This window comes from Anastrepha ludens, chromosome 2 (assembly GCF_028408465.1).
Source record: "Anastrepha ludens isolate Willacy chromosome 2, idAnaLude1.1, whole genome shotgun sequence".
Lineage (NCBI taxonomy): Eukaryota > Metazoa > Arthropoda > Insecta > Diptera > Tephritidae > Anastrepha > Anastrepha ludens.
The window spans coordinates 4,439,200-4,463,567 of NC_071498.1; the positions used below are offsets into that span (position 1 = coordinate 4,439,200).

The window sequence follows — 24,368 nt, forward strand, 5'->3', positions numbered from 1 at the left end:
TATTTCCTAGCGTTTCAGTGCGTTGCAGTTGATCGAGAAGTCGGTAATATCAAAAACAACACACACAAACATTTAAAAACTGGAAAATAAATAACGTTAAAGTGTACCCCCCCCCCCCCCCCCCCCCCTGCACAGGTGAGACGGTAGATTTTTACAAATAGTTGCATTCAATTTGAGTCCGATCTATTCTCATCCCTCTACATATAATTTTTGTTCCCCAGCTTATCCTCCTAAGCGGGACAACTTTTCTTTTGTTGCTTTAATCCGAACTATGTTTCAAAAGAAGCTCAACGGATAGGAACAGTAGGATAATGGGAAAAGATCATCACCGTTGTATCCCGCATGCATCCAGGGGCGGGTCCAACGGGGGGGGTGGAATTCAAACGTAATAGTGACAGCATTCGACGCATATTGAAAAACGAGCTCAAGGTCAAGGTTTACAAGCCCCAAAAGGCACACGATCTTTCACCCCAGCAAAAAACAGTTCGGTGCGAAAGAGCAAAGGAGTGGTTGCGCTTGCACGAACGTGGCGAATTTCCTAACATTGTGTTTTCTGATGAAAAAAATTTCCCAATTGAGCAGTTCAAAAACAATCAAAACGATCGTGTTTACTTGACCGAACGCTCATACGAGAATTTGAGCCTACGTATGGCTACTCGAAGCAATTTCTCATCGTAATGGTTTGGGCCGCAGTGACCGCTGATGGACGCTCTCCAATCGTTTTATCGAGCCTGGTGTCAAAGTGAATGCGACTTATTATCGGGAAAATGTTTTAAAAACTGCTTTAGAGCCGTGGACATGCAAACATTTCCGCAGACCATGGACGTTCCAACAAGACTAGGCACCGTCTCACCGTCTCTCGTGTGAACCAAGAATGGTTAAAAAAATCCTGCTCCACACTTCATTTCGTCCCCACAATGGCTTTCGAATTCGCCAGACGCAAATCCGATGGACTATTCCATCTGGTCCATTTTGGAGAGCAAGGTGAGGACTAAAAAATATGCCAGTATGGATGCGCTGAAAAAAGCTATTATACGAGAATGGGCCAAAATACCTCAAGATCACATTCGTGCAGCATGCAACTCATTTTTTGACCGCTTCAAGGGTATAGTCAAGGCAAAAGGTGGTCATATCGAACTAAAGTGAATATATGTTAAAATTGTAATCATTTTTGAACAATTTTGACTTTAAAATCAATAAAAACTAATTTCACACAAAAAAGTTATGGTGTTTTGAATAGGTACCACTTCATATCGTTCATCCCGTATATTCCTTACACCGTCGTTTCTCGCAGTTTCCTGACCATTGAAAAACCAGTTGACTGACAAAAATTTTCATTCCCACATGGCGTTATTGTTTTTTTTTTTTTTGCGCTGTAAGAACTATTTAGTGGAGATCAAATCAACTTTTTAGTATCAAGAAAGAACCTGCTATGGTAAGTACCAACTTCATTTCATTTATGGTAGTAGTCTGGTAACTTATTTTGAAAATTTCGAATTTCGGTTTTTTACATATTTTGAAAGTGCGATATATTGGTAATATACTGTACAAATTTTAGACCGAAATTCGAAATATTGACGAAATTATAGCACATACATGAGAGCGGCTCGTACTTGCGCGCGCTAAGCCGCACCGCAGCTGCGTCTCTATTGTTTGCGCGTCACCTTTGTAACCAGGGATGCGAAGTTACACGTAACTTAGAGTTTTTGACGTAATTTACTTAATATACGTAAATTACGTCAAAAAATGTATAATATGTAAAGCACCTTATTCAAAATGGCGGATATAATTCATAATAATACAACGCATGCGTTTAACTTATGTAATTACATAATGTAAAAACTCTTGACGTAATTATATCATTCTTTCGGTTATTGATGATATCCGCGGAAAATTTACTAAAATTATGTTGGAATACTAATTGAAATGTAGTGAAAACGGGCAGGATAAGAAAAAGTTTGATTAGATTCACCCGTCTTTTATTGCATAAACACGTCATTGAATACGATCGAAAATAATATATAATATGTACATATGTATAAGATTCTCGATAAAAGCAACAATACTGTTTTGCGAAAACTCAAATGTGCAATATATAATATATATATATATATATTAGTTTTTGCAGAGCACGATAAGAATTTTACGATTTTTTGGCTTCTACATAATTCTAGAAAAATCAAAGTCATTTATAATATAGTAGAATTTGAAACATGTTAATTATGAATGTGATAGTTGTCTGAAAGGGTGTCAATTACACGTGGAATATATGTAGTTTCAGAATATAATGCGCAGTTATAGTCGCAAGCACCTACGCCTTCATAGGCATTGAATTCTTGGTAGCCAATTTTTGAGAAATGAAACTTCTCGCTGTTCTGTTTTTTTCCACTAATCCACAGCCTTTACATAAAGTTTCAAAAGTAGAATATGTCACCAATTTTTCTGCAATTTTTTTAATCTAAAGTAGTGAAATGCTAGAAACAAATTTGGACTTATACTGATTATTTCATTCGCAGACACCTCGACAAAAGTCTATTTCGTCTTTCTTCCCGCCTGCGACGAAGAAAAAGGACAACGAAGATGATAAAGTGTTCCATTGGATTCAACGTCGATAGAAAAAAAAACCCATGTCCCGTTATTACGACGGAAATATTACACTTGATGAGACCGATTCTTTATCTACCAGTGTACCCTCGACTTCAAAAACTCCGACGCTTCCTGCAATTTCTCAAATACCAGTCAACGTTTCGAAAGACATGGGTGATTATTAGGCCGGGTCGATTTGTGGCAAAAAAATCGCCCATTGCTCTGTAAAAATCATATTCTAGGGATCAAAATAAGAAACTTTGCCGAAGGAACCATACCTCTAAAACGAATTCTGATGTCCCCCAATTTGGGTCGAACTTTTGGGTAGGGGCCTTCTTAAGAAATGCGCGTTTTTTGCAACCATTTCAACAATTAAGGTATCACTGGAATGCACCGCAACCCTTTTAAACAATGAAGGTATCACTGTGACACAATTGCAGATCGCAAAATTGCTTGTGTTGTTTTTTTTAAGCAACCACAAGACACAGCAGGTAGAATTGAAATTACCATTTCATTCTTATTACCTCGTCTCGTAGACCATATATAACGAAACAGTTTTTGTGAATGCATTAAGTCGTTGTGAAGAACTCAAAGTGTGAAGTGCTAATTTCAGATAAAAAAAATATTAAAAAAAAAGAATAAGTGAAGTGACCATTCCAAATCAAAAAGTTTACAATGAATCCACCATCCTCTACACCGCAAGATGAAGCAACTACATCAACAACTATCGAAAACCCAATGAGTCTTATACCCAAGCATGATGTTACTGTTTTTGGTGTGCCTACTGATTTAACTGATCTTAATTTAACAACCCATCTGGATATCTTGAGATATTATTTTTACTTAAGCAAACGTGCTAAAACAGAACAAAAAAAGTTTTCCCATAAATCATTCACTATTCAAGTACAAGATAAGTTGATTGGAATTTGGGAAAAACTTGGTATGGAAATAATGCTGAAAAAAAGTGTATTTAATAAATTGAATAAATTGCTTGACAAGTATCAAGATCAAATCAAGAGAAGAAACAACACCCAACAATTGACAGAGTATGTAAAATCTCTGGAAACAATTTTTTACATTGGAATATGTAAATGCGATTTAAAGGCAGCTCCATGTGCATGCGGCTGGGTTCCCGAACGCCTCAAATAGTTCATGCACGATCAACATAATCAGAGAAGACTAACAACCGATGCATTTGTGATGGGAACTGAAGAGCAAGGAGCAACGTCTATGTCATCAATGCCAACATACCAAGATCCCGATGATTCAACATACGCACCGCCACCGGTTCAAGACGATATGGATAGAAGCACAAGTTCACAATACACAGAGAGATACGATTGTTTTAACTTTGCCTTGGTATGTGACAGATTTGGTGTGCCTGACAGAGTAGCATCAGCATTGGGAACCGCTCTTTCGCAAGATTTTAAAATTAAAGATAAGCATAGGGAACCTCTCATCATGGATAAATCGAAAGTTCGCAGAGAAAAAGAGAAATGCAGACAAGAAGTGCTTCGCAAACGGTTAGATGATACCAATTTGTTAGCGTTTTCATTCGATGGCAGAAAAGATGATACTTTAACGATAGATAAAATTGATGAGAAATATCATACTAGGATGGTAAAAGAACCTCATCTTGTTATTTTGAGAGAACCCAATTCTGAATTGATTGGTTACGTAAGACTGGAACATGAAACCGCTGAATACAAAACAACCAAATTAAATGGTTTTTTCAACGATAAAAATATATCACTGGATGCATTAATTGGAATATGCACTGAAGATGAGCCAACAATCACTGGCCCACACGGTGGAATTATACGACGATTCGAATTGCTGTTAAAAAGACCATTGCATTGGTTCGTTTGCCTTCTATACTTCAACGAACTTCCGTTTCGGCATTTGTTTGAAGCTTTGGATAAATCAACCACCACTGGACCAAGATCGGCAACCGGAAAACTGAGCCGTCAAATCGAAACTTGTGAAACTCTTCCGGGAAGTTATTGCTATCACTCATTTATTATAATTGTCAACCATTTTTAATTATTTTATTATTATATATTTTCAGGTGGTGGACGGCTTCCAGAAAATTGAGTTGCAAAATATGCCCCCTGCTCCAGAAAAAATTGAATTTTCCACAGATTCAAAGTACTTATACGACATGGCCCATGCAATTTCTAGCGGCGTGGTTCCGGTGGATCTGGCTAACATTAAACCAGGACAAATGGTACATTCTCGGTTGCTCACCAAGGCCGCTAGATTAGTGCGATTATATGTGACAACGGAAAATCCAGATGCAAATTTAAGAATTCTGGTTGAATTTATAATTAAATGTTATGTGCCAATGTACTTCAATATCAAGAATTACAGCTCTGTCGTGTACGGCAGTGCATTATTTTTCAAGTTCATTGGTTGGTCACGATTTCTAGAACCTCGTTTACGCAAAATTGTCAATCAAGTAATTAAAGATAATTCATATTATGCGCATTCGGAAAATATCTTGTTATCAATGTTGTTTGATGATAGCAAAGAAAAGCGTGACTGTGCCATAAAGAAAATTCTACGCTATCGAACCGATGTTGACGAGCCAATGGAACTTAAGAGTTTATAAAAAACCAGATATAAACTTTAATTGCACAAGTTATACGGAAATGATCAATTTGAATGATATTAATATCGTATTTGAACCACCATTCACGCGAAGCATTCCTTACGATACATTGAAAGAATATTTAAATCAAGATGATCCACCGTTTAATGATCCAAAAATTCCATCACACATACAAGGAACGGAATGACATGTTCAATTGCTAGCTAGCGTTTCCAAACGGGTTATACCGGAAAATGTAGAGGCTGTTATGGCGACGACATTAGAGAGCCGTGCGAAATTGCCCAGACTTGAAAGTAAAAAAGACTTCAAACAATAATTTTTTTTAGTTTCTTTGCTATAACTCACTTAAATTAATTTTTTCATTTACATATGTTCTGACTAAATAAATTTCTTAAGAGAAAAAATAGATATTATTATAAATAAATAATAAATATTATTATAAATAAATAAAAATAAAGAAAAAACATAGCCATTTAGCTGATTTTTTCATGTAAGGTCCAAAAATGGTGATATTTTGAAATGATTGTATGGGGAACCCCCCAGGGGAGTTCCAGGGGGTGTGCCACTGGCATGGGTGGATTGGCCGTCCAAAGTTAGTGGGGGTCGGTCATACATTTGGACTCGATTGGAGCACTCTAAATGGGTCAAAGGGGGATTTTTCAAAATTTGCCCCTACCCATAAGTTCGACCCAAATTGGGGGACATCAGAATTCATTATTTTGATCCCTAGAATACGGTTTTCACAGAGCAATGAGCGATTTTTAAATCGACCCGAGAATTGATAAGCACGTAAGAAAAACTTTACTTGAAAACCCTTGGAAACCACCAGAAGATTATACTTTTCCATGTTTCAACGAGAACTGTTTCTGGTACTATAAAGCATTATATCTCACAAAAATATTTAGACCAGTATAAAGATTGGCTCGTACTATCCGATATAAAGAAAGGACTTTTCTGTAAATATTGTCCATGGTTTACGCCTGGAAATGGAGGAGGATATCAGCAGAACGTTTCTTTGGGAGTACGCATCAGTCGGCCGCTAACAAATTTAAAAAACTTAGTTCGAAAGAACAGCGCTTTACAAGTTCACTCGCAACTGTTTTATCATAAAAATGCGACGTCCGCAGAGAAATAAAGAAATCGAGAAATACTTTCTCGCTTCGCAGTAGCAACAATTTTTTTGGGCAGGCAAAACGTTACGTACCGTGGTCACAGAGACGATGGCCCAATGAATCTAGATGAAAAATCAATGCAGAATGAGGGGAATTTTCGGGCAACACTAAGGTTGATGATTAATTCAGGTGATACAATTTTGAAAACTCATCTTCAGAACGCATCTTCACGAGCTACTTATATCTGCAAGAAGAGCCAAAATCAATTGATCGAGTGCTGCAAGGCTAAAATACAGGAGAAAATTTTAAACAAAGTTACTCTGGCAAAGTTCTATTCACTTGTGTTTGACGAATGTCCAAATCTTTCAGGAAAAGCTCAGGTAATTCATTATTCGTTCATATGTAATTAGTTCGAGCGTTTGCATAAATATTATATTTTATTCATTAATCAGACGTTCAACACTCTATTGTTTCTTTAATAAAAGTTTTTCATTCAGTTAACATTTTTTTCAAAATGAAAAACTTTTGAATCATATATTTATTCATTTCGTGTGGAGTTTCTCTTAGATTTTTGTCAAACATTTGATTTTAGAAAGAGTTTATAATGCAAAAACTCTTTCAGGAACACATTCAGTTATAATAGTGAAACATCCATAAAATTCCTCATAATTTTAGCAAAATCTTCTTTGTAGAATGTCAGTAATATACACCATGTAAATTGTTATCTTTAATAATGTAGAAATTTGGTACGTGGCATTATTGCAGGTGAACCTTATCCTACGTTATGTTGATTTAACTGCAAACGGACCTTGCATCAGAGAAGATTTTATGACATACATTGATGCTTTTGGTGAACTGGCAAAGAATGACACCGCAGAAGATAGTGACTCCGACGACTCTGAAGTGGAAAATGAAGATCCCTCTACTGAGACCACTGAAGAAGAACGCCAAACTGATGTGGAATTATCTCTCATGGGGGTTGCTCTTGGGAAAATTATTCTGGCGGAGACGAAAAAGATGAATCTTGACTTAAAACTGTGCGCCGCAATAGGGACTGATGCCTGTGCTGTTATGCTGTCAGATCGTGAAGCTGTCAACGAAATTCGAAAAGTAGCAGAAAACGCGGCAGTAACACCCTGTTTTTCTCACAATCTAAACAGCACTATCTCTAAGTCTGCAAAAATTCGAGTGATTAGAATGGTTTGCACCACTATACGCGAAGTTGACAAGTTCTTCAAAACATCGTTTCCTAAACGTTCAACTGCGTTAGCAAAAATACTTGGAGAACAACTTATACAGCTATGCGAAACAAGATGGGTTCAATGGCATGATGCTGTTATTCAATTGGCCGCAAAAATGTTAATTGTTAAAGCTTTGACAAAAATAAGTGAGTGGATAAACAAGGAAACAGCAGGGAAAGCAACAGTTCTCATAGCAGCTTTGTGCAAATTTGAATTTATCATTGGGCTTTTCTGTTTGTGTGATATTTTATTTTTGACTCATTCACTCAGCGTACTGCTTCAGAAAGAATCCATCGGTAATGCAAAAGCATCGGCAATGATACAGTAGATACGCTTGCAACTTTTCAAAATCGAAGGGAAGAAGCTGATGCAAACTTCAGAAGTATTTATTCAGATGCAAAAGGACTGGCACAGAAACTTGAAACTCGCAAAAGGACGAACAGAAACCAAGAACTTGTGGACGACAAACGAAACACGAGAATTATAGCGTCAGCATTTGCAAAGATTACTACAGGGTTTCGGTGTACATTCCTTTATTGGATACCATCTGCGAAGATCTTAAATCACGTTTCTCAAGACAAGTTTTAGACGGTTTCCAATTGAGTTTGCTGCTTCCTCTAAAAGTATATGCGTTTGATAAGACTGAGATTGAAAATCTTATCAGCTGTTTGATGGAAAGATTCAAAGAACTCATATCTAATGACATCGTACAACGTTTAAAGTTCAAAGCGAGTTGAACCACTGGAAATGTTATTGGCAGCAGAAGAGGAAAATTCCAACAAATAAACTTCCAACCACTGCATGGCAAGCTTTGGAGAACTGTGATATGGAAATATTCCCGACTATTCATGCTTATCTTCGTCTATTTTGCAAACTTCCCGTGACGAATGCAAGTTCCGAGCGCTCGTTTTCTACTCTCCGCTGCATGAAAACATGGCTAAGGTCAACGATGCGACAAGAAAGACTGATTGGTTTGGCTTTGCTATACACACAACAAGATATTGAAGTCAGACATTAGCAGTCATTGAAAGATTCGCAAAACTCGTTTTATAAAATAATTTCACGTAGAACGTTTATTCAAAACAAAAGTTCAGAATTCAATAAATAAACATTATTAAAAAAAACTACATTATATTGTTATAACTTTGTTTCTGAAAAAAATTTTCCCATCCCAAAAATGACCTCTGAATCCGCCCCTGATGTATCAGTGGCCGTTTTTCATGCTAGTTAACACCTCGGGTTGTAATACAATCAACTGTAGCCATAAGAATAATAGTCTAGCGCTTAGCAGCAACATCAGAGACCTAAACATTAAGGATGTAGATTTCATTCTTACATTAGGGTGCACTCTATTTAAAGGCGGCTAACAATTTAATGCAAAACGAAAAAGTAAAGAAAAGGGGGTTAAGATTGTTCATTCCAAACACAACTTGTGAGACATATGGTGTCCTCTGAGGTATCCCACTTGAATATTTGGTGAAAGAAATCAAAAAGCATTCGTTCCGATTTCCTCTGTGCAGTTCACACACAGGGAGATTAGATACAATGAAACGATTTTTATTCCAACCACCACGGTAAAAATAGAGTTTTCAAAGACATTCCTAAATACATTAAATTCGAATATACCACATTGGAGGTAGTCTTCTATATACCACCCCTCCAAAAATGTAGGATATCCAAGTGTCCTGCAAATCTAAATATACACGTGTGTATACATGTCTCGGTGGACAAGAGAAAATGCAAAACATCGGAGAGGGCGCAGATGATCAACAGGAATATCAAAAAGATATCTAGGAGGAAGACGATAGAGGTCTATTATCCAAACAAGTCGAATATAATTAACGTGTTGATGGATTGTGAGAGGCATAAATAAGACAAGTGTTTTGCGTGTTCGGCGATTTTATGAAATCGAAAAAAGGAGTATTACCTTGAGTTGTGCGCTGTTTGCGTGAAGCAATACGAAAAAACGCCCGGAATTGTGGAAAAAAACTGCATGGCTTTTGCATCATGATAATGCACCTGCTTACTCACCTTTGCTTGCGAGAGATTATTTGGCCAAAAAACAACACCTTAGGCACTGTATTCACCAGATTTGGCCCCCGAGGAGATAAAATAGAAATTGATGAATAAATAAATATAAATAATATTGACCTTTTTTTTTTAACACACCTCGTACATATTATACCAAACTTATACCTGCTACATACATTATAATCATGAATTTAATGATTATCATGATTTTAATGACGAGTGGAAGAAACTGCGATCCCTAGACGTGTATGTCAAGTGGGAAAGTGTGGCATAACTACATCTAAAGCAAGTAGTACATCGTATGATATTTGAGGAGTGCAAGCAGTAACCGATGCCTTCTCTAAAAGCGATACCTGCGCCATCGTAATTTTGTATGAACACACCACCGAAAGAGATGAAGCTTCGTAAGAGGCTTTGCCCGTGGCTAGTGGCAGCAGCAATCAGGACTTTGCTCCGATAGGTGATAGCTGTGAAAGCTCGGAAACCAAAACTGTGTGGTTGGCGCCCAACGTGGGGCAAATGTACAACCTTCGTTGTCCAAGTTTGGATTTAGCCAACACATTTCGAAAGGCTATAATTCATCCATCACAATCGTGCTGTTAATATCTCGTGGATCCTGTTACACAAAACTGCATTCGTCCTATCTGCTCTAATCTCGCTTTCTTCGTTGTTGTGTTGCCTACGTCATTACAGGACTACTTAAACAATCAATCAAATAAACAATCATATCCCGTATGAATACTATTGTAGCGGCAATTAGAGATTAAGAAGACAAATCATCGCACGCTTAGGCCGGAGTCACACTATGCGTTTGCACCGCTGCGTTGAAAACGCTCCGGCGCGAAAGGATGGCAATGACGTACGCGTTTGTATGACAGTTGTCACACTATGCGTTGTCGCCGCACCTACCGGACGGTTGCCCCAACTTGCTGCGGCGATCCGGCTTGACCGTAAGACCGGAAGACATCGACGACACAAGTATTCTTACGAATACCGTCACACTGTGCAGTTCAAACGGAGCGTTTTGCAATCATGTTCGATACGGATAAATTTATAACTTGCATTCGAGAAAAGCCGGCCCTTTGGGATAAAAGTGCAAAAGAATATAGTGATAAGAATGCAAGAGAAAAAGCGTGGATAGAAGTTGGCGAAAATTTGTATCAAGAGTGGGCGGAATTGGATGTTAATGAGCGGGAAGAAAAAGGTAAGAGATTTTTTATTTTCATATATGTATATATTTTCAATTGTTAGTTTATCTATATAATTAAACAAATTATAATCTTAATACATATATTGGGCCTGAAAAGGCACGGCTCCAGGACCCATAAAATAATTCGCGAAATAATCACGAATTTCTAATCCATGTCCACGTGGACATTGTCCAACTTCATCACAGTCCACTAAGGTGCATGTGTCACTTTCTTCGTAATTAATCCCATCTCTTTTACGAACAAAATTATGCAAAATGCAGCAAGCTTTAACGATTTCATCAATGAAATCCGGTTGTACGAGAATAGGAGTATGGAAAATTCGCCATTTGTTGGCTAATAGTCCAAATGCACATTCCACGGTGCGTCGACATCTCGTAAGTCGGTAATTGAAGACCCTTTTGCATGGATCAAGGCCACGGGACGGATATGGTCGTAAAAAATTTTTGGAAATTTTGAAGGCCTCGTCCCCAACCATTACGAATGGTTGAGGATTTTTGTCCGTATTTGGCAATAATTGAGGAGGTGGTAAATTTAATTGACCTGAGTAAAGTTTTCTGCCTAATGGACTGCCCCTAAATACTGTAGAGTCTGCTTCACTTCCATAGGCGCCCACATCAATAGCAATAAACCTCAGGTTAGCGTCGACTACCGCCATTAACACTATAGAAAAGAATTTCTTGTAATTGAAAAAATTGGACCCTCCTTGTCGAGGATTAATACAACGAATATGTTTGCCATCTATTGCACCAACACAGTTCGGAAAATCTGTCTTTCTATAGAATTCCTCAGCGATGTCCAACCACATATCTGTCGTAGGCTCCGGCATTTCCATTGTTTTTAGACATTGCCAAATAGCATTACACGTTTCTCGAATGATTGCTCCTATTGTGGGTCTTGCGATGTAAAATTCAAATTGTAATGCCGAGAAACTATTTCCTGTAGACAAGTACCTGCAAAAAAATAAAAAATAATGAAATATTAATAATTATAATAAATTCTATAGTAGGGCTTACCCATATTTAGATGTATAATTAAAATTTATAGTATTAATTATCATGAAATTTATTGATTTTTTTATATTCTTACAGGAAAGGAAATGAAATGCAAATGGCGCCATATCAGGGACAACTTTTTAAAATATCTAAATAGAGGAAAAAGTGGCGATCCAGCAGCAAAAACAAAAAAATATATATACGCTGATGCTCTTCAATTTCTATTGAATACAGTAGAAAAACGTAGGACATCAGGCAATATCGAAACCACGGATAGCAGCGAAACCCAAGGACCATCAGGAAATACTGTTGATGAGGAAGAGGACCATCAGGTGCAACCACCGTCAACCAGTTCTGGTAGCGGATTGCAAACACCATCACGATCTGCATCTCGTCAGCGACAAAATGAGCGATTTACACCATTTCAAAGTGCTCTATTACAAAAATTAGACTTGACAAATACCGACCAAGGCGATGAAGATCCAGATAAAATATATATTCTGTCACTTTTATCTGATTATAAAAAATTAAATGACGATGAAAAAATGGATTTTAAATTTCTGACGCTGGACTTCTTTAGAAATGCACAACGCAGGTGAAGCTCGCACTATTCTGGAATTAACACATCCATGCAAAATTTTCCACCATCAACTCAATCATCGATGTATGTTTTTTCGCAACCGGGATCCAGATCGACTGATTTTTCTTATCAATTGCCGCCGTCATCATATCCCATTCAAGGGCCATATCCAACGCCATCGCCAAATTCTATGCAACCACCATCGCCCATGCATCAATCGTCACCATCGCCGTCATTTGGTCAAATGCAAAGACCTCCGCCAATACCAACACCATCGCCAACTTCCATGCAGCCACCGTCGCCCATGCATCAATCGTCGCCATCACCGTCACTTCTCCCAATGCAAAGTCCACATCCAATACCATCGCCCATGCATCGATCGTCGCCATCACCGTCACTTCTTCCACTGCAACGTCCAAACCCAATGACAACACCATCACCAACTTCAGTGCAGTCACAGCCAGCAAGAGAAACAACACAACATTCTTTTCATGAAGAATCTTCAGAATCCTCGACTTCCATGGACTTTTATTACCATCATTAATGTAGATTACTTTTTACTTATTCATTATTGATGTTATTTACGAAAATAATATATTAACGTATTATTATTTTGTGATGATATTATAATTTAATATACATATATCGATTTTTTACATACCTGAGTGTAACTGTCAATCTTTCTTCTGCACTTATGGAGTTTCGAAATTGTGTATTTTCTCTTGATATCTGAGGTCTTAAGATTTCCAGCAACTCGTCAAAAGATTTTATTGACATTCGATAATATTTAAAAAATTTATCACTATAGAGGCGAATATTTTCGAAAAACCGTCGAAATTTCTCAGTTGATTCACGATGAGAAAAGAATGGATGGACCCAGTGTTGGCGATTCACTGGCTCTCTCAATAATCCTTCCGCTTCCAATAGCGAAATTGCAATTATTTTTTTTCTCAAAATTTTCCGGGACATCTTGTTGTGCTTACAGAATGCAGCAGACTGACGCAGATTGACGCTGACTGACCGTACAGTGTGACCGGTCGATCCGGTGCGGTGAAAACGCATGCATTTCAACCGCTCCGGTGAAAACGCACAGTGTGACCCCGGCCTTAAGGGGACCGTCTAGTTTAGCACTTTCAAAAAATCTTTTTTTTTTTTTTTACATTTTTCGAAAGTATATGTATGTAGAAATATTGTTTTTATATTTCAGAGAGTTCGGAGCAGTGTAAATATATTTTTTCCTTACCTGAACATCACTACCTAGAAGCGCTTGCCTGAGCGCGCTGACAGGTATATGCGCTCTCTCGACCCCTCGGTGGGCTAATCCCTTTTGCTGCTGCTTCTTACGGTGTAAGACATGATGGAAAGAATAATGAGGTGGCGCCTATCGTGGTCCCGTTACTTTGCGCTCAGCGAATTTGACAACTAGTTACGTGATTTTAGCTCCAGTATGGCAAGATTACCATTTTCGTAACTTGATTTATCATTTTTTTTGTTGTTATTTTTATTATTTTTTGTCTCGGAGTTTTAGTTCTTTCTTCATGACATTTTTCTAGCTGCTCTAATTAAAATGTCATGTTTATAATTTTGTAAAATATACATTTTTTAATAATTATTTAAATAATTCACTCAGTTTTATTTAGCTTTACTTTTTTTAACATCTGGTGGCATTGCCCGCGAGTGCAGGTGTTGTTGGTGTTCTTCTGCTTTCGGCAGTCAAATCTCTCTCTCGCTACTGCAGTGTTGCCCAGCTTTGGATAGAAAAACGCATTAAAATGCCCATTCAAAGAAAATAACCCAACAAATTTTTATTGAATCACTTAAAGAACTTTGTATGTGTGACAAATTGTCTTTAAAATGTGCGTTTTTTTAAATAAATGTGTCATGCTTATGTACAATTTAATTTATGAGGTTTTTTTGTTAAGCGAGACTCTTTTGTTAAGGGAACGACTTTTTTGCTATATTTGAAGTTATGTAACTAGATAAGGTACTCTTTTTGTAAAAATGTCAATATGGTTTCTTTAGTATTTTCTGGTATTTTCTTGTTTATTTTTACAATGAATATAACTCTTAATGTCCTATGTTTCACTAAGGATTGATGACCGGAAGAAACGATTACACCTCTATGGTTTTAATTCGCATTCAATTAATTCAAAGGCTTTTTAAAATGTGTAAAAAGGTTTTCAATCTTAAGAAGAGTTGGGAGTGGGGCATTTAATATTTTTGCATAACCTTAAATGGAGCCAAAAATTAAATTTGCACTTTCAAATTATCAAATTTTATAAGAGTAAACAAATTTTCATTAGCACTAAAATCTTCTCAGAGATCTGGTCACATTGCCCATGATTGCGGTTATTGTTGATGTTTATGAATATTCGTTTCTTCTTTGAAATGTGCGTTAATAAGAACAAACGGTAACAAACGTTTTAGTGAATATTTACGCGAAAATAAGATAATTCGTGAAAGTGTACTCGTATAAGTGAATAATAAGAAAACATAAAATGTGCAGTGAAAAATTGTGCTAGTAAGAACCTCAATAAGGCGTGTGATATAAACTTTTTTATATTTCCAAAGGATGAGGTGCTCTGCAAACAGTGGATGCATTTCAGCCGGCGAGGAAATACCTTAAATCCAAAAACGAGCTTTATATGTATGAAGCATTTTACTAGTGATAGCATTGAAAACCAACTAATGTTCGATATGGGTAATGTATATAATGTGTAGTTTTTAAAACTTTCAGTTTCGGTAGCTTTAAATTAAACGCAAAAAGAAACAAACACGAAACTTCAAAATTTTCGCATTTTCGGTATAAAAAAGCACTAAATTTATTGCGAAGAGCAAATGGTTGGCAATACTGCACAACTCAGCAAACGTGACGTCACGTACGCTCTGATGGGCGCAATCTTGTTTCTATCATTCTTGGGTGTAAGATATATTGTCTCTTCTGACTTATTCTCTTAGAAAGTAAGAAGTATTATTCACTTTTTGGAGCAAAACGAGCCTTGAATCTCGTCTACTGCTACTTTACATCAGTTTCGCTTTTGACTTCGTGCAAGCAGTATCGATCGCATTCGTCATGGGGAAAGGCAGCAGAGCAAAGAGAGTTCGTTCGAAACCATTTAACAAAGGGCATCCATTCCGTGGTAATCAATTTTCAGACGAAATAAAAACTGATTATGCGAGTAAATCAGCAGAAAAGTTGAAGTAATCGAACGATAAAAGTTTCGACGTACGTAACCATCCGACGACTGAATACAGTATTTTAAATTTTATATTGGTTTTTTCCACTTTAACACAGTATATTCAGTGTAAAGTGTGCAACGGAAATATAACATTCTCGAAGTATGGGCAGAGAGGATTAGGTTTTAGAGTGTGTTTGAATTGTGAGTGCGGAGATAAGTATATTGATTCATGTCCGATGATTGGAACCGGTTATGAAATCAATCGACGTCTAGTGTTTGTGATGCGTTTACTTGGAATCGGTTTAGCTGCGATAAATAAATTCTGTGGTCTAATGGAACTAGGCTACGGAATCCATAAAACTGCTTACTATCTCATTCTTGACACCATTCTAAAGTCCGTGAACGCGGTTTTCGAGCTGGTCACAAAAAAAGCTGTTGCCGAAGAAAGAGGTATCCACAGACAAAAAGGACTACCCGATGACGTGTTAACAGTTTTCGGTGACGGTTCTTGGGCTAAAAGAGGTTTCTCCTCTTTAATCGGCATAATTTCACTGATCCTTAAGTTCAAAGGAAAAGTCGTCGGTGTATCTGTGAAATCAAGTTTTTGCCAGCCATGCGCAGCATGGAAAGACAAAAAGGACACGTTGGAGTACTTAGCCTGGTATGAATTACATCAGCCTAATTGTCAAGCAAATCACGAAGGAACAGCTGGAGTGATGGAAGTCAAAGGTATCGATTTTACTAAATCAGAATTGCTCGAACGGTGTTTGGGTGGCCATACTCAAAATAACAATGAAAGTTTCAACAACTTTGTCTGAAACATGGCGCCCAAACACCTTTACAATGGGAAAAAAGTGGTAGAAATTGCGTGCAAAGTTGCAGCATGTCAATTCAACGAGGGTAAAAAACCATTACTGAAAATTATGGACGTAATGGGTGTCCAAATTGGTCCGGGTGCTGTCGAGCATATCAGGACGAATGATAGCGGGCGCGTCAGCAATGCGAATCGCTGCAGCGATTTTCTCACAACAACGTTTTAAAAACGGTACCAAGGAGTTTACAAAAACTGTTAGACCGATTCTTTTGAAATTTAAACCACATAATCTACACATACTAAACGAGGTAGTCCACCTATAAAATATTAAAATTTTGCATTGTTACTAATTGTTTATTTAAAAAAACAGCGAAAAAAAGTGCATTTTTTTCAATTTTTGTCCACCATTTTGATATTTTTCGATAAATATTGATTTTATAGGTGGATTAACTAGTATTTGGTATACTAAATCTAACCCATTTTGATTTTTTTGTTTCAGACTAGCCGTTCCCGAGATCTGCTTGGTACCGTTTTGCACTTCGATTTTAAGGCGTTTACGCGCGGCCACCATTTTGTACATTAAAATGCAATAAAATAAATAAAAAAAATTTGTTTACACAATTTAAGACTTTATTTATTATATCTAACAATATCTATATCTGTATCTTTCATTACATACTCAAAAATAATTCCCAAAGATAGCTTTTTTTAGCGCATGATCTGGACGGTCCCCTTAACTTCAATGTCATTTAGGAATTTTGGAGTTCTATTTCAAACAAGCACTTAGAAGACAGCTATGTAGCGGTAAAACTTAACATACAAAACCAACTTGGGGAGGATTGAAATGTTACGGTGAATTACACTGAAGCGGCTTCAACATCAGTAGTCGGTAAAACGTCACATCTCCTGAAGTTGTCGCTGCCTACCTTCAACGTGGACTATGCTGAGTATAAAAATTTTATAACGCCCTTTACTCAAATAATTTCACGTGAATCTGGATTATCGAATACAGAACGTTCCAAAGGAATTCGATAGACTCAAGGAACGGTTTGATAATCCGATTTTGATATTTTTAGAAGGAATCGCTTTACTGTTTACACTTCAACCTGTTGACGAATCGAATGCTCGCAATTAAGAAGCCTAGTAAATAAGGCATAATCTAAATCGTCATAGGCAGATGTGACTACCAGACTCGCAATAAATGGAATGAGTCACTTGACTACAAATCGCTTTCTACTTGGTCCACATGGACTCAGGTTTTAGAACGACCACTGTGAGGAGACTAAAGTACGAGTAAGAGGCATAATCAACTGCGAGTTTTAAAAAGGCTTTGGTTACATGACAAAACAGTTTTCAATATTTTTCAACTAATAATCAGTGAACTCGACGAAATATTCAAAGAAAGAAGATCAAGTTACCCAGAGGCTGTCTTAGACAGAGAAACTGTGAATGAGATCAGCGATTTAGAAGATGACATAGCCTTAACACTAGGTAGCTTTCAATTTTATTTCATACTCCTATATATTTATTTAACTCGTAAATATCTTTATTTTATATGCGGATATTTAAAAGAAAACAATTTATCTTCATCCACAAATCCAAAAAAAAAGAAAAGCAAAGAAAAACGGCCTTCGAGCAATATATGGATGAGAAAAAGAAGTCCGATGGTCAATTGTTTAAAGTATCTACATGCCTCTGTTAATAAAAATGGAACGATACACGCTTAAACACACATTGCAATTATTAAAATTCACTATAAAAATGGTAAAATTTGGCAGAGATCGTGAAACACCTTGTCGGACCTCAATACAGAAATTGGTGAAAAAATTCGAGCTGTTGGGACCAGTTAGTGATGTGAAGAATAAAACCCGTGCACGGCCGGTCATCAACAACGTCGTGTCTTTGCTGATTGGGTCGTTGAAATGCATGAAAATTATCCGGAATTCCATCAAAAAATCATCTTGAGTGATGAGGCCCATTTCCTCCTCGATGGCTTCGTGAACAAGCAAAATTGTCGGATCTGGGGCTCAGAAAATCCAAGAGTTGTTGTTGAAAAGCCTCTCTATACTCAACGTGTGACTGTTTGGTGCGGTTAATGGGCCGGCGGAGTCATTGGACCTTACTTTTTCGAAAATGAAGCTTGAGTAATTTTTTTTTTTAATTTTTGTATGTAAAAGAAGTTAAATAAAAAGCCTACAAATTTTAAATGTCGTTTTTCATTTTTTTAGACCGCCGGGACCCCTTACGTGAGTCTTAAGATTCGCATCAACCAAAATGGTTGATTTCATTTGATAAAATATTTAAAAAATAATATTTTGTCCTTTAATCTAAGTATGAAGACTTAGAAGATGCAAGTCGTCAAATAACGTTTACAAAACGTACAATTGTATTACGTAAATCGGGGCTCTGTGAAAAGTGTTAAAATTGAGAATAATTTTACATGTATGTGTATGTATTTTTGATTTAAATGGAATATAAAGATAGAATGCATTTTGAATGATAAACCAGGTTACATATGTCAGCGAGCTGGTAGCCCTACAACTAGATAGTGTTACGAGCAATGTGGCATCGACATACCCGAATTGCGGACGATGGGATATATCCCCACCCATCGAGAAGAGTCGCACATAACGTAAACGGAGACGGTCTCAAATACAAGACAAGCATTAGTTTTATACTTTTAAATATATGTACTTTGTTTTAAATAAACATAAAAACCGATTCATTTAATTTTTGTAAATACATAAACGCACTGTAAGTACAAGCAAGTTAAAAGAGGTGTCCTGACACATATTTAAAAAACCTATGAAGAGGGGGAAATAATTATTTATATTGTTAAAATAATTTTTATACAATTAATATAAAAAATATAGTTATGCGTTACTTTTCCTCACAAAAATTGTTCATACATTGGTTGTAATATAAAAAATAGTTATCAAAATAAAATTTTCGGTAATAATATAATATAATATTTAATTGATTAATAAAAATACTTCATACGGGCCGAGAAATATGTGGGCACTACGTGCATACTTTAAATATATTGTGTTATATATATATATATAACACGCTGCGGCACCCAATATATTGCATTCCCACACCCTACCGATACACGTGCCGCTGCATCAGCATAATCGCTGTTATTCCATAGTACAACCCAACACCCTAAGTCAAGGCCAATTGCATATCAAGTACCAGTGCATACCAACCGTGGGAAGCTAGGGGCTAAGCCAGCGTACCGAGACACGGCGCACCTGAAGACAGCAGAACGATCAAAACCTATAAAGGCCTGCAGCGCACATCAAGGGGGAGTTGCGTAGTGGACACTAACCATACCTGTAACCTTTAATTATCTGTGTATTTAGGAAGTTAATAAACTGTGTAATTAATTGTAACTGGAATCCTTCGGTGTTTGATTTGCAGGGCAAGTTGGCCCTTTAATTTGTTTAAGTGTAACGGACCGAAAGTCCGTTTCTGGCGCCCGAGCAGAGACCAGTAGTGAAGTGAAAAAATAAGTTCGAACTAGCTAAGAGCTAGATAATATAGTGAAAAGAGTCACAAAAATTAAAAGTGAAAAAGCTAAGAAGCTACAAAATAAAGTGAAGAAAGAAAAAGCTATAAATTTAAATGAAAAGGTTCTTAAAATAGAGAAGGAAAAATTTAATAAAAATTATAATACAGTTTTTAAACAGCCAAGGCCTACAAAAGTAAAAGTGAAAGAGTTCTAAGGGAAAATAAAAATTAATTCTCCTTTAAATAACCAAGAGCTACAAAAATTGAAAGTGGAAAAAAGTGAAACAGCCAAGGGCTGGAAAATCGAAATTTTAATGCTAACAGAGATTCTGTAAGTAACCGCTGTATATTTTTTCCTCTTCTCGTCTTCCTTTTCCAGGATGGATTCACACCAAGTTACGGTGACGAATTTGACGGGTGCAGTGAATGCACTCATGGATCAACTAAATGGTTGGGAGATGCGTGTATCGTGCTTGGACACACTCCAAAGCCAGATCGCTTCGATAGAAGCTGCTACTCCCGCTCAAAGTACGGTGGAAGCTCACGTTCACCCCGAGCTCCAACAACTGAGGAGGAACTAAGAGATATCTCGAGGCTTCCTGACTCCGTAAAGGAGTTACAAATTTTCAACGGTAACCCAACAATGCCAATCTATCATGCAATCTTACAGCACATTCACAAAAAAATACGAGGGCCCGCCGATACTGCCCTCATATCGTATAGCATTTTTGACACTGACTGGGCCGCCATGAAGGAGTGTCTATCGCTCCATTATGCAGACAAACGCGACATCTGCACCTTGGAGTACCAACTCCACCAACTCTCTCAAAAGAATTCACGGCTTGATGATTTCTACGGAGCCGTGAATCACCAATTCGCGTTATCAACAAACTTAAAACTGAGAATTATTCTCAGGAAACAGTGCGTGTACTTATAGACACGTACAGAAACTGCGTATTAGATGTTTTCAACCGCGGGTTGAATGGGGATCTTTCGAAGATCCTCCTGGTTCAACGTCCAAAAACTCTACCCTAGGCATATTCAAGGTGCCTCGAAATACAAAATATAAACCTTAGAAATTACACAGTGCATACTCCGCGATTCAATGATCGCATCGTCGCACCTATGAATACGATGTCAGAACACATGCATGGCCTAGAGGGCAATAAAGCACCTCCGCTCCCACCAAGGATAACCTATCGTCCCCAAGAGCAACGATATCCCTTTGAAAAACGAGGTGGATACACAGTACCTAAACGAGATCCTCCAACAACCTCTCAGCCACCCGTCGAGAAAATGGACTTAGACCAATCTGTCCAGTCACGTAGAGTAAATGACATGAATAGACCAAATCCCTTTAAGCGGGGTGCAAAGTCAGACAACCTTTCGCGGAAGCAGCAAAAGCTGTTCAACATAGAAACAGAAAACACCAAAGACGAATAACTATTTAGCGGATACACAAGACGCACAGGAGGAGAATTTTTTATCCGACGGACATCTAGCATACCTTCAATAGAGTACGTACTACCCGACGGCCGCACCCTAGATTTTCTGATCGACACTGGTGCCAACAAAAATTTTATTAGCCGAACGGTTGTAAGGCAAGGTAATCCAGTCGACAATTCCTTTTCCGATAGATCAGCTGGCGGAAATATTCCCATAAAAGAGAAAATTAATTTAAACCTATTTAAGGACGTAAGTAATGACTCCGAGACAACCTCTTTTGTACTCCCAGGATTGACGTCATTTGACGGAATCATAGGAGACGACACACTTAGGGATATAGGCGCTATAGTTGATAGGAAACCGAACATCCTAGCCGTAAACAAATACAAAATTCCATTAAAAGCCCGAATGTCCACTCAGGTGAAGTATACGTTGTCTAAGGATTTTCCACTTCAAACAGAAGGAAAAGTGCGTATCCTTATTGGTAGATTTAGCGATCTTTTCTTACCCCTAAATGGAAAGGAACTAGTGGATCCTTGTGTACGCGCTGAAATCAAGACAACAACTCATGAACCTATTTATAGCAAAAGCTACCCGTATCCATCTTGTATGAGAGAAGAGGTCGACCGACAAGTGAACGAGTTGTTGGAAGAAGGAGTTATTCGACCATCCAGAAGTCCATATAACTCTCCTATGTGGGTGGTGCCTAAAAAACCTAAGCCAAATGGGGAGAAACAGTACTGTACGGTGATAGATTACAAAAGGCTTAACGCCGTAACTATCCCCGACACCTACCCTATTCCTGATATAGACGCTACCTTGTATAGCCTTGGTAACTCTCGATACTTCACAATGATTGACTTGACTTCTGGGTTCCACCAAATCCCTATGAAAGAATTCGACGTACCCAAAACTGCTTTCTCAACGATGAACGGAAAGTATGAGTTTTTGAGATTGCCTTTCGGCAGATTGAGTTCAGAGATGATTTCAGATAATCCAATCCTGAGTTACGATGTACACCGTAAATCGTCTTTTTTTAGAGGAGGTTCCAGAAATCGCCTGCAGCGCGCTCTATAATCAACATTTTCATAAATATAAAATTTTGTTACGTTCTTGAAGGATGCTTTTATAACCGCCAAAAATTTTCAAATTAAAATATTCTGAAGTTTCTTCAGGATAAATCCTTGACAACCCGTCTTTTATTTGCTTCATAACTGCGTATAACCCCTTAAAAACGTGCCGGCCATTTTTCAACGCATGATCGACGACGTATTGAAACAATTCATTGGCAAAATCTGCTACGTCTATATAGACGATATCATTGTGTTCGGCAAGGATGTTGACGATCATTTGAAGAATGTCGAAATGGTATTTTCCCAATTACTACAATACAATCCAACCTTAAGGTGAATTTAGAAAAAAAAACATGTTTCCTGCAGACAGAGGTGGAATTCTTAGGATATATCATCACTCCCGAAGGAGTTCGTCCTGACCCAAAAAAGGTCGAGGCCATGAACTCGATCTTGCCGCCATGCAATTTGAAAGATCTGAAAAGTTTTCTGGGAATGACTTCCTACTATCGGAAGTTCATCCGGGACTATGCAAAAATAGCTAAGCACCTAACAAACCTAACGCGCGGGCAAAATGCACAAATAAGGGCAAATGCATCGAGGAAAGTAGCAATACAACTTGACAGTGCGGCCTCACGAGCTTTTACTGATCTAAAACGTATGCTAACCTCCGCTGATGTTCTGGCATTTCTTGATTTTGGCAAGCCCTTTAACCTAACCACTGACGAATCGAACTACGCAATTGGTGCACTCCTGTCCCAGGGAGATATAGGTACAGACAAACCAATCGCATACATTTCTCGTTCGCTCAACAAGGCTGAGGAAAACTACGCCACCAATGAAAAAGAGATGTTAACTATTGTTTGGGCATTAGACAACTTGAGGTCGTATCTGTACGGTGCCAAAAAGATAAGGATATATACTGATCATCAACCCTTAACCTTTGCCCTAAGCTGTCGCAATTATAACGCCAAGCTTAAACGATGGAAAGCAAGGATTGAGGAGTATAATTGCGAACTAATCTATAAACCGGGAAAATCGAACTTGGTTGCCGATGCTCTTTCTCGCCTCAAAACCGAGTGTAACATATTGAATGAGTCTGTTGTCGCTCAGCCTCCATCTGTATCGGGTCAAGAGCCTACAACAAGCGCAGAACCGGAAGTCGACGCGACCTCCGAAGGCACGATGCACTCAGCCGATCAAGACAGCTCAGAACTAGTACCACATGTGGAGGCCCCTCTTAACGTGTTTCGAAACCAGATTCTTTTTAGAAATAGAGATCGCCCTCGATGCCTCGAACATCCTTATCCAGGCTACAGTAGATACTACGTTTCATTTTCTGAATCCGATGTCAACGCACTGGTTACTGGTTATCTTACGGGAGTGCCTCAACCCGAACGTAATAAATGGAATTAAAATTCCCGAGGAACACCTCGCCGCACTGCAGGGCACATATGTTAATAACTTCCGGAGATACAGAATCAGGATAACACAGCGATTAGTAGAAGATGTTACAATTCCTGACAGGGTATATGAAAAAATCGAGAAAGAGCATAGGCGAGCCCATAGAAACCCTCGCGAAAATAAACTACAGATACTTGAACAATTTTACTTATGTCAAGCAATCCGATACTTGCAAACTAAACAAATACGACAGGCATCCCTCGAAACCGTTCCTTGAACAGACGCCGGTACCTAGTTGTCCCTGCGAAATTCTGCACATCGATATTTTTGAGATGGAGAAGCAGAAATATCTTAGCGCAATCGACAAATTTACGAAAATTTGCTAAGTTATTCCCAATAAAAAATAAATCTTCAATTCACATCCGGAGGAAGCTTACTGTTCTCCTGCACTATTTTTTCGTGCCAAAAATGCTAGTTATGGACAACGAAAGGGGATTTTTAACCCCTCTTGTCCTAAATTATATCCGATCACTAGGTATAGAGGTTTATCAAACCCCAACGCAAAGAAGTGAAAGTAA

The 24,368-nt window shown here is 37.8% G+C and overlaps 1 protein-coding gene across 1 annotated transcript; it reads left to right on the forward strand.

Moving 5' to 3' along the window:
* Positions 1–3,738: 3,738 nt before the first annotated feature.
* On the forward strand, positions 3,739–4,850 carry LOC128856310 (uncharacterized). The gene is made up of 2 exons (XM_054091609.1): positions 3,739–4,147; positions 4,828–4,850. Exons 1-2 carry the CDS (start codon positions 3,739–3,741, stop codon positions 4,848–4,850), a joined length of 432 nt encoding a protein of 143 aa, XP_053947584.1.
* The last annotated feature ends 19,518 nt before the right edge of the window (positions 4,851–24,368 follow it).

Coding starts and splice junctions, on each gene's coding strand:
- LOC128856310 (XM_054091609.1), top strand. CDS start 3,739: ATGCACGATCAACATAATCAGAGAAGACTAACAACCGATGCATTTGTG. Junction 4,148..4,827: donor GTTAGCGTTTTCATTCGATG/GCAGAAAAGATG, acceptor ACATTCTCGGTT/GCTCACCAAGGCCGCTAGAT.